This window comes from Prionailurus viverrinus, chromosome A1 (genome assembly GCF_022837055.1).
Source record: "Prionailurus viverrinus isolate Anna chromosome A1, UM_Priviv_1.0, whole genome shotgun sequence".
In the NCBI taxonomy this organism is placed as follows: domain Eukaryota; kingdom Metazoa; phylum Chordata; class Mammalia; order Carnivora; family Felidae; genus Prionailurus; species Prionailurus viverrinus.
In genome coordinates this window covers 158,985,210-158,997,251 of record NC_062561.1, presented here as the reverse complement: position 1 = coordinate 158,997,251, position 12,042 = coordinate 158,985,210, and the positions used below count along the sequence as shown (strand labels likewise).

The 12,042-nt window shown below is 36.7% G+C and overlaps 1 protein-coding gene across 1 annotated transcript in view; it reads left to right on the top strand.

Annotated features, from left to right (window-relative positions):
• PCSK1 (proprotein convertase subtilisin/kexin type 1) overlaps positions 1-11,664 on the top strand; it is a 40,794-nt gene extending 29,130 nt beyond the window's left edge. Inside the window, 5 exon segments of the mRNA XM_047857247.1 lie at positions 2,815-3,048; positions 5,759-5,916; positions 7,247-7,380; positions 8,913-9,074; positions 11,287-11,664. Coding sequence (XP_047713203.1) covers positions 2,815-3,048; positions 5,759-5,916; positions 7,247-7,380; positions 8,913-9,074; positions 11,287-11,664 — 1,066 coding nt within the window.
• The last annotated feature ends 378 nt before the right edge of the window (positions 11,665-12,042 follow it).

Genomic DNA, 12,042 nt, shown 5'->3' with positions numbered 1-12,042 from the left:
GACAGCACAGGTCTTTTTGGTATAAAATATCGTTTGATGTGCTTTCTATTACTCCCTATTCCAACCCCATGATTTGAAAAGACTTTCAATTGTCTTAATTGGTTATATGCTTGTATGCTTTCTTCCAGTTCCTATTATTTTAGCTATGACATAGAATTAACTAGACAGTTTTTTGAAATATAAATATCAAAATCATGTCCTACCCTCATATATTTTGATTCAATAGGTTTAGGTGGAATTCAGGAATTTTCACTATTCACAAGTGTAACAGGTAACTATGATGCAAGCAGTCTGGGGCCCATAAGAATCAATGAACTGGAGTCTTTCTAAGCACTCCATCAGTCACTCACTAGAGTTAGGTGTTATGTTTGTCAGGAGCTGAGATGAGAGAGAGAACTAAGCTGCCAGGTGTCAGAATAGCAGATTAAAGCAATAAATACAAGATGAAAGAGTTAAGCCTTTAACTCCTTACTACAATGTTTTAAACAAGAGTCTAAAATCAGAAAAAAAAAATGCTAACTCCTCCTATTCCATTTTCCTCCATGGAAAAGTGTGCCAGTTGAATGGCAGGTAAAGTAGCACAGACATGGGGAGTCATGTCACTGTTGAGGGAGCCCAAACATAAGGCCCTGCTGGTTTTATTGACTGGGGTGGAGGTGGGGCAGGAATGAAGGCTGAGAGTATGGTACTGGGTACTGAGTCAGAATGGGCAGAAGTATCTTAAGGTGTCCTCCTTTCTCCCCATAAGGAGGCCTTGGGTAGAGTCCAGAGGTCTGAAGAAGACCTCTATCCTTGGCCTCAGATAAGGAGACCTATGAATGAAGGCAAAAGGGGTGGTAAAGTAAATATACCTAACCAGGTAGGGGCCTGAGTCCTTGATGGCAACTCCTTTTAGAGACCACATCTAGGCTGGTGTGGGGAGGGAAGTTTCTTCATAGAGCCTGCCAGGTAGAGCCTTTGTCATGCCTCTAAAGAAACCTGAAAATCACATGTGGAATTTTAACCAAGAACCAGACTCTTCAGTGTTTAAGGATGTGTGTTGCCTCTTTCTTGTCACCAGGGGACTGTTTAACCAGTACATTTTGGGCTCTGAGGAAAAAGAGCAAATTAAGCCAGATTCCCTTGATGGTTGTTTCAGAACCTAGTGCTAAGATATAAAACTTGAGGACAAAACTCTTGGGTATTTATTTATTAAATAATGCTTGATTGGCTTGATAGAAACAATGCAGGTCTCAAAGCTAAGGAAAAGCTTCAGATCCTAAAAGAATCTAATGACAAAATGCCACAAGGTTAAAAATTATTAGGGCTACTTAATACTTAGGCACATTCAGTCATCCAACCAACAAATATTTAACTCAGAATATTGCCTGTGCCTGGCATTCTTCTGAATGGTATACATCAGAGAACTAGATAGACAAAAATATCAACCCTTCCTACATAGCTATAGCAGGGGAGACAGACATTAATAATATACAAAACAAATGAATTACACAGTATGTTAGAAGAGTACTGTGGGGGGGGGGAGAGAAGGATAAGGGAGTTCAGGAGCATGTGAGGAGAATTGAAATTTTAAATAGAAAGATCTGGGAAGGCTGCATCTTTATTATAATAGATCCAAAAATCCCAAGTATCTCTGATGTAACTTTATATTGCTGATAAATTAATCTTATCAAGACTTCTAATTATGCCGTTTCCTTGCTCAAAAATCCTTGATTCCCGGTTGCCAAGGGATAAAGCATAAGCTCCTTTTCCTGGCATCCAAGGTCCTCACCATCCAGCTCAGTACCCTATCACCTCTTCCCTGCTCCAGAAAACCAACACCTCACTGTATTCTGGTCACATCCTATACTTTCACCCTTGTAGGTTTTGTTCTGTTGCCTCATCCCTTTTCTATCTCTTCACTTCTTGACATTCTACCCAAACTTCAAAGTTCAGATAAAATATTTCCTCCTAGCAAAGCTTTCCTAGATCTTTCCATCCCCAGAGCTCTTCCTTCTCTAAATTCCTATAACATATGATGCCATGAATAAAGTATTCAACAGGTACATTACAGTTATAGAAAAGCTTTGTTCTTTTGCTGGATTGTGTAAAGATAAGAATCACCTCCTTTGATATCTCCACAGTATTCAGCATAGTGTCTTGCAAGAGTGATGTCAAGTAGCTAAGAGTTTGACAATTTGTTTTAAATTTTAATTCCAGTGTAGTTAACATACAGTGTTAGATGAGTTCCAGGTGTAAAATATAGTGAATCAACAAACCCATATTCGACTCAGTGCTCATCAAGATAAGTGTATTCTTAACATTGATACATAAAGAAAAGAGGCAAGATATTTAAGACTATGGAGCCAAGCTATGTCTTTAAAATCTGAGTCTTCCTAAGAAGGAAGTCAAAGCCTCATCTGTGAGTGCATAATGTGGAAAGTGCCAAAGCTGTGAATAGACAGCAGAAAACAGAGACACAAAGGAAGTTTTGTCATTTAAAATTTTTGTTCCAGTAAAAATCGGGGACAAAATTACATATTTCTACCATATTGAAACCCAATTTTTACTTATAATAGGAGCTTAATTTATATGGTATGGAGAGAAACTTTCAGTACTGTATTTTAAATTCCAAATGAAAAGATACACCAAAAGAAATACACCAATAAAAGTATAGTTGCAAAAAGGACTTCATTATCTATAAATAGAAGATGCTTGTTTTTACTTTTTTTACTTGTTTTACTTACAAGTAAAACAAGAAGATACTTGTTTTACTTTTTCAAGGATACATCATTTTTTGTCCCTGAAAAATATTTTGGGTCATTTCCCCTCCAGTCCAAATCTTACATGGCGAGACATGCAGCACTTGGTTGTCTGGACCTCTGAGTATGACCCACTGGCCAATAACCCTGGATGGAAAAAGAATGGAGCAGGCTTGATGGTGAATAGTCGATTTGGATTTGGGTTGCTAAATGCCAAAGCTCTGGTGGATTTAGCTGATCCCAGGACCTGGACCAGTGTGCCTGAGAAGAAAGAGTGTGTTGTAAAGGACAATGAATTTGAGCCCAGGTAAGTATCTGCAGGAATTTTAAACAAATGTGTGCCCATGGCACTATTTAATTATGATGTTTGTCACTCTGCCTAATTTTTTTCTCACCTACCCTCTGAAGTAGATGGAGAGAGCATTTGCCATAGTTCCCTGTGGGCCCATGGGAATCATCGAAAGATCGGAAATCTGCAAGTCAATTTAGCATATTTCCATTTTCCTTTCCTAGCCTATCTATATTCATTGTTTTATATATCACTAAGAAAACTCATTGCCAATTAAACTATTACTAGCTATTAGTTTTAAGATTAATCCCAAAGGCAAAGATGTTAAAGTATTTTTTAAAAATGTATCTTAGAATTGATTATATGTAATACTTACCAACCAATATTATCCAAAACCCATTTCCAGAAGAGCCTCTCTTCACGCTATAGTCCTATGTGATTCATGATTTTTTTTTTCCATGAATGATCGTTTACCATGCTGCTTTTACATAAGAACACATCCAGCCTACCAGCTCTGGCCAGAGAAGCAGAATCTGGTATAACTATTTTGTTGATTCTTTCAAGGAAACCATGATTATATTAAAGATTTGCTCATTGGGGTGGCTTGGTAGCTCAGTCAGTTAAGCATCTGACTTGAGCCCAGATCATGATCTCACCGGCTGTGAGTTCGAGTCCCACACCAGGTGAGTTCTAGCCCCACTTCTGGGTGAGCTTGAGCCCTGCTTCAGGCTCCGTGTAGCCTGTGTGGGATTCTCTCTCTTTCCCTCTCTCTCTGCCCTTCACTCACTCGTGCTCTCTCTCTCAAAAATAAACTTAAAAAAATAAGTAAATCATACATTTCAAAACTAAAAAAAAAAAAAAAAGACCCACTCACAGAAAAAAATCTGAGAGTGCGAGCCTTGGGGAACATTCATTATGGAGATAATATCATTTCTTAAGAGGGCCCATTTCAGTAATGGACCACTTTTTGATGGGTCCAAGGCAAACCTGCCTAAATTCTATTCCACAGCAAATAGCACTATATTCTTGTATCTCTGTTCCTCACCAAATTTTTTCTTTTCTTTTCTATTTTGTTTTATTGTAGTAAGAACTCTTACCATGAGACCTACCCCCTTTAACTTTTAAGTATACAATACATTATTGTTGATTCTAAGTACAATTGTTGCACAACTGATCTCTAGAACTTAGGCATCTTGTGTAACTTACATGCCCATTGATTACCAACTCCATTTTCCCCTAGCCCCAGGCAACCACAATTCCACTTTTTGAATCTATGAATTTGACTATTTTAGATACTTCATTTAAGTAGAATTTTATGCAGTATTTATTTCTCTGTGACTTGTTTATTTTGCTTACCATAATATCTTCAGTTCTTATCCATATTGTTGCATATAGCAGAATATCTTTTCTTTTTAAAGATTATATGTGTTTTGCCACATTTTATTTAACCTTCCATCTGTTGATAGACATCTAGGTTGTTTCCACATCTTGGTTATTAGGAATAGTGCTAAAAAGAACATGAGATCTCTTCAAGATCCTGTTTTCAGTTATTTTGGATAAATATCCAGAAGTGGGATTGCTGGATCATTTGATAGTTCTATTTTTAATGTTTTGAGAAAACTTTATGCTGTTTTCCATAGTGACTGCACCATTTGTATTCCCACCAATTATGCAAGGGTTCACATTTCTCCTACACCTTCTTCAATACTTGTTGTCTTTTGCTTTTTTGTTAACAGCCATCCTGACAGGTGTCTGGATTTGCATTTTCCTGATGATTAGCAAAGGTGAAATTTTTTTCATATGCCTGCTGGTCATTTATAGGTCTTTTTAGAAAAATATCTATATAAATACTTGGCTCACTTTTTAATCAGGTTATTAATTATTATTATTTTTTTTGTTATTGAGCTGTAGGAGTTTCCTTATATTTTTATAGGTTAACCCTTTATCAGATATACGGTTTGCAATATTTTCTCCCATTTTTTAGGTTGTATTTTCATTTCGTTGATGGTTCCCTTTGCTATGCGGAAGATTTTTAGCTTGATGTATTCCCACTTGCTTACTTTTGTTTTGGTTGCCTGTGCTTTAGTTGTCATAACCATTAAATCACTGCCAAGACCAATGTCATGAAGTTTCTTCCTATGTTTTCTTCCAGACTTACGTCTTATGGTGTTTACTCCATTTAGAGTTGATTTTTGTGTATGATGTTAGATATGGGTCCAATTTTATTACTTTGCCTATGGATATCCAGTTCTCCCAGCACACTTTGCTGAACAGACTGCTCTTTCCCCATTGACTATTCTTGGCATCCTTGTTGAAGATCAGTTGACCATATAATCTTGGGTTTATTTCTAAGTTCTCTATTCTGTTATACTGGTCTATATGTCTGTCTTTATGCCAGTACCATACTATTTTAATTACCATAGTTTTGAAATATATTTTGAAATGAGGAAGTGGAATGCCTTCAGCTTTGTTCTTTCTCAGGGTTACTTTAGCTATTTGTGGTCTTTTATGATGCATAAAAATTGTAGAATTTTTTTACATTTCTGTAAAAACCTTACCATTTTCTACACATTATTTCTAGCTACTCCTGAATTTTGTTCTACTCATAACAGGGAGAGACAACAAGCTTAGCTGAGTATCTAGTCAAGACTGATGTGTATGTATTTGCATAAAATACAAAGAAGAAGAGATGTACTTTATCCAGTGATTTTGTTCAAAATGTATTTAGAGCCCTGAAAGGTAATGGAGAAGTTATCATTGAAATTCCAACAAGAGCTTGTGAAGAACAAGAAAATGCCATCAAGTCCCTGGAACATGTGCAATTTGAAGCAACTATTGAATATTCCCGAAGAGGAGACCTTCATGTTACACTCACTTCTGCTGCTGGTAAACTTTTTAAAAACTTCAAAAATTTATTCTAAATCATTTAGTTAAATTTTAAAGAGTATATTGAATGATTTTAAATCAATGATTTTTTATAGGGCTGAGTTTCCCAATAGATGTTTTCAGGACTTAAGAAAATATGCTTATTTTTTAATTTTTTTGGCATCAGAACTCTGCCAACTCATTCCTACTGGTTCTTAGATAAGCAGAGAATGAGGTCTATTCAAATAATACCAATTAATAAAACTTTATGGAGTTACACATTTTCAAACTGTGCTCATTTTCCCAGGTCACTGATCTATCATTCATTTCTCTTAGGCAACATATTAGTGAAAGTTACTCTGATAATTAATAAAGCTGACAAATATATCAGACACATATAAGGAATCAACCAAAAAACTAGGACTTGTGACCCATGACAGAATATTGAGAAGACTAAGAAATATTCCATGATGGCATTGCAAAGGCCATATGATAGAATGTATAGGCAATTGCCCTTTCCTGAGAAAGTACTAACTCAGATGAGATCATGGATAGGGAAGAGGTTGTAAACCATAAACTTTAATCCAACCAGGAAATGCTATCCTAATACTCTTTCATTTTTTAGTAGGATTCACTAGACTAAATTCAATTTCTATAGGTGAGTTATGAGGAAAGATGAGCTCCCTCTGTCATCTCCTTCCAGGATATAAACTTCTTAGAGGTTTGGACTATAGACACTGTTGATTTGGAGTCATGCTTTCTAGCTATCTTGGAGTTGGCCTGAATATGAGTGGAATGCTTTCTCATTGATGGCCCTACAGATCACTTGAGCCTTTCATCTAGATCTACAGAGAACTTGGATTTGAAATTTTAGAGTTAAATCCCACTACTAGTTTTTAGATGACAAGACATTATGAAATTAATATAGCTTTATTTTTTTATGCCTACACTAGATTATAGGTACAGGCACCAAATAAATTTTCAAGACTTCCTCTTAAATTTCAAAATAAAATTCCACTAAAATGTATTTTAGGTCTCTGAAGCCATAGTTTGTAAATGTAGTTCTATGAGTTCTCCTTATTCAAAAAAAAAAAAAAAACTTAATCAATATACTCATTTTTATTTTACCAAAATATTTACTGAGAACTTATTATATGCCAGGCAATATGCTAATTTCTATGGGTAAAAACATTTTTTTTATAATGTTTCTATCCTGATCTTATACAAAAAAGGGAAAATTAGGAGGGCAACTCTCTCCCAGTTTTCATTTTCATTTATTAGTTGCTAAAGTGTATCCTACTCTCAGTACATTTAGAACATTCATTAATTTGTATTTGTCTCTTGAAAATAGGCACCAGCACTGTACTGTTGGCTGAAAGAGAACGGGATACATCTCCTAATGGTTTCAAGAATTGGGACTTCATGTCTGTTCACACATGGGGAGAGAATCCCATAGGCACCTGGACCTTGCGAATTACGGATATGGTAAGTATGAATGAAAAGATATAGAAAAAAAGGCTCACTTTTAAACATTTTCAAGTACTTTTAAGATTGGTATCATCATTAATCAAGGTCCTAAGGCATTCAGGTCACTCTCTAGTAAAAGTAAGGAAAAGGTGTAATGTTTCAATCCCTGCCCACTTGGCTTTACAGACTGACTGACTAAATAAATAATTAAATAAGCCATACCATAATAAAGAAAAAAAAGATGTATTAATAATGTTACAGACTACGTGCCAAATCCAAGTGTTCCAATGTCAGAATGCCGCCAGCCATATGACCTACTCAGACACCAGAATTACCCTATTTACAAAGACAGTTAAATGCTATACCAGCCTTGCTATGACATTCTGCTGGGGTCACATGAAGAAACTATTACCACTTCTTACTATAGTGGCTATTGACTTGTTACACAAGAAATCTTATTTAATATGATTTTTTTTTTTGTTTTGCTTCAGTTATGAAACAAACTGAAAAGCATTTCTCACTTCTCTTTCACTCTGTTTACTAACACTCTTTGATATCTTTCTAAAATTGTAACTCATGATAACAAAAATAGAGTAAGGAGTGTCTGAGCAAAAAGCTAAATACAGCTGAATTATCTACTGTTGCATCATTTCTCCAGCATTTTCTACAGGTTGAGCACATATACAAACAGTGTTTCAGGTCTGAGTTCTCCCAAGATAGAACTGTTCAGCAGCATTGGATTTCAAAGTCTAGATAACTCTTTTAAAAGAAATTATTTTAAATTCCTAAAGATTTCCATTAAATTAATACAAATTCTATAGTCATTGTTACATTTTTCTCTCTGAAAATAGCTTTCCCCTACAGACTGCAAAAATTATGATTTAGAACCAGAATCTGTAAAAATTCCTGCTCTCATAGGGAGAGCAAGAAAATGTTCTTAGGAAGTAGTTCTATTCTTGAACTTGTCCTCTGTTCTTTAACTCAATTTCATCTTTAAAAAACTAAGAAAAATCTGTTTACCAAGATAAGACTATTTTATATCAAGTCTGTAAAATCTGAGCCTACACTTTCATATTCTTTTTAGATATTTTTAGATTTCAGCACATTATTTTTGGCATAACTGTTGAGCCTCTGAAAATTATTACTCTTCCCATAAATCTACAGTTTTTAAGTGCTGATTAATACTGAAGTCTATTTATAATACTCCAAAGAGGCTTTTTCTCCATTGGAATGTTTCTACAAGCTGATAATTACTAAATATAATTCTATTTATGGAAAGTACAGTCAACTTTCCAAGAACAGAATAGAAAAGAACATTCATGTAAAGAGTTTTGCTTTTTTAATTAAATGAAGCAAATAATCAGTCTTTAAATCCTCGAACCTATACACTGTCCATTTTCATGACAACAGTGAATCCAATGATTTACTTCTTTGTACATAGTGCTCTACACATGGCATGTACAGAATTTTTAATAGATTTTACAGATACTTTTAAGGAGTTTGAAATTTCTCAGAATACACCCTAAACTTATGTGTATGCTTATCCGTAGTCTGGAAGAATGCAAAATGAAGGAAGAATTGTCAACTGGAAGTTGATTTTTCATGGGACCTCTTCTCATCCAGAACACATGAAACAGCCTCGTGTGTACACATCCTACAACACCGTTCAGAATGACAGAAGAGGGGTGGAGAAGATGGTGGATCCGGGGGAGGTCTGTGTGGCTCTGTTCTCTTGAGCATTCTTGGCACATCTTTCTTTGAACTGTAGTAGACAATGTAGTGAGTAGAGCTATATCTAATTTTCAGACAGAGAGAAAGTCAAACATGAGTGGGGAGAAAAGGGAGTGAGAGTGCCAAACTGTTTGCCATTAAATAAAACCCTCATATTATTTAAGTTTATTCTTTTGTCTAGAATTTAGAGATTAAAGTTGATGAATTCAAAGGTATGAAATTCTCTAACGTGAGAATTTATAACATATCAACTTACATGTATCAAAATGTATGACATATCAAATTATAAAGAGAGCTATCTTTTTAAAAATTAAAAAAAATTAAAGCTTATTTATTTTTGATAGAGAGAGAGAGAGAGTCATTGAGTGAGTGAGTATGAACAGGGGAGGGGCAGAGATAGAGGGAGACACAGAATCCAAAGCAGGATCCAGTCTCTGAGCTGTCAGCACAAAGCCCAACGCAGGGCTGGAACCCACGAACTGCAAGATCATGATTTGAGCCAATGTTGGACGCTTAACTGAATGAGCCACCTAGGCACCCCTAAAAAAAGAGCTATCTTTATGCATGATCACATATGCCTAATGTCTGTATCACACATACTTTACAAGTATTTTTTACATTGTCTCATTTAACCAATAATCCCTGTAACCTAGAGAAGACAGACATTTAACATGTCCATTTTCCAGAAAGAAAACCAAGGCTCAAGTGACCAAATCCTGTAGGCTTCTCTTTACTAATTCCTTAACTGACACTTTTGGCAGCTCTAAGGGAAGCCACTGAATCCCAGTCTCAATTTCTCTGAGAAAATTTCATAGGATAGCTAGTCAGTCATTCCTGTTCCTACTGAGACTCAGCCTACTGAGGCTGCTGGCTTCTCTCTTATCAGACAGTGGGCAGACACCACATTTTGTTTATCTCTTAATCCCCCAGCATCTAGCACAGTGCCTCAGATGTAGTAGGTAGGTAATCAGAATTTCCAGAATGTCCTTTCATGAAGTCTGGCTCAGTGATGGGTATTTTGGGAGATATAAAAATGTAATTATTTAAGAAACTTATAAACTAGTTGTATGAAGTCCTCAGCTCAGATTCTGGTTCCATTTACATTCTGCAAAGCAGCTTACCCCCACCCCCTGGGGGCCCCCACCCCAGAGGCCTTTTCTTCACAGTCCCAGAGGCAAGTTGACTTTATGGGTATTTCTCCCTCCAAGATTCCTTAAGGGGTATGAATCAGACCCTACAGTTGTTAAAAGTTGAGTTACTTCCACACTGGTTGACAAAGAGCTGCTTCTCTGATATCTCCAGTTCCACCCCACGTGGCTTATCACCCTGGTCTCTCCCAAGACCCCTTTATAAAACTCAGGGGCTGAGGGTCACATGGGGTAACAAACTGAGCCGCCCATCCAACTCTTGCTTTCCACTCAGGTCATGATCCAAGGTTCGTAGGATAGAGCCCTGCGTTGGACTCTGTGCTAACACCTTGGAACCTGCTTGGGATTCTCTCACTCCCTCTCTCTCTGTAACCACCCCCCTCAAAATAAAAAAAATAAAAAATGAAATAAAATTAAATGAAATAAAACAGAACAAAACAAAACAAACTCAGTGGCTGAAAGGGTAGCTGATGACAGAACAAGGGGCCTCCAGTAAACTTCATTCACACGAAGCATTGCTGGTGTCTTCTGTATGAGTTATCAAATATTTTAATATCAATTTCTTCCCAAAACATGCACAGGGAGGAAAGACAGTGGGAATGGTAAACTGTTTACTTTCCATAGGATGAAACTGTATTATTGAAAAAATATTTTCTTTCATTAGAATTAAAATTAAAATTAAGGAATTCAAAATTATTAAATTCCCTAAAATGAATTCTACTATAGAAGGCTGACAAGTACAGCAGGCCAATAAGGTATGAATACATACACATGATCCCATTCAGTCTTCAGAACCACCAGAAATGAAAGACTCTTGTTCTCATTTTACAAGTGAAGTTCAGGGAAATTAAACAGGTGCCAGGAGAACATGAGTAAATGCAAAAATGAGGACTGAAGCCCAAGTTAGTATGTCTCTAAGCCTCATGCTGTCTCTGCTTCTCAAAGGGTTTCTTAAAAAGTGTGCAGTGGACATGTGTTGCAGCTGGCTTGCCAGGTTCTAAATAATGAATCTTCTTCCTTTTGTCGGTGGCGTTCTATGTTTTAGGAGCAGCCCACACAAGAGAACCCGAAAAAGAACCCTGTCGTGTCAAAGAGCCCTAGTGGCGACAGTACAGGGGACAGGAGGAATGAGCTGGCAGAGGCAGCCCCATCCGAGGCGATGCTGAGACTCCTTCAAAGTGCTTTCAACAAAAACTCACCCCCAAAGCAATCACCAAAGAAGCCTCCAAGTGCAAAGCTCAACATCCCTTATGAAACTTTCTATGAAGCCCTGGAAAAGTTGAACAAGCCTTCCCAGCTTAAAGAGTCCGAGGACAGTCTATATAACGACTATGTTGATGTTTTCTATAACACGAAACCTTATAAGCACAGAGATGACCGGCTGTTGCAAGCTCTGGTGGACATTCTGAGGGAAGAAAATTAAAATAAGTGTGGAGTCCTGAGTTGGAAATATTCATGCTTCTTCCTTCCCCTTAGATTTTGCCTGTGTCTGAAGTGGTTGTTTTTGCCATTGATTCTTATGCTTATGATATCCTTTGTGGTACTTTTGCTTTTGCTCGCCCGACTGGGCGTTTGAAAGGGATGAGCTCAAGTAGAAAATCCAACTTTCTGAATTGATAATGACTCTTTCAAAACACATATTCCCTGCTTGCACAAGTGAGATGCTTTGTTCTTTCTGGAGCCACAGTTCATTTCATTTGTGGTCCTCATACCACATTAGAATGCCTCCTTGAGCCACGATTTCATTTCTCAAAAGAAATGCCATCGCCTGGGTAACATACTAATTTGAAGAAGTAAATCT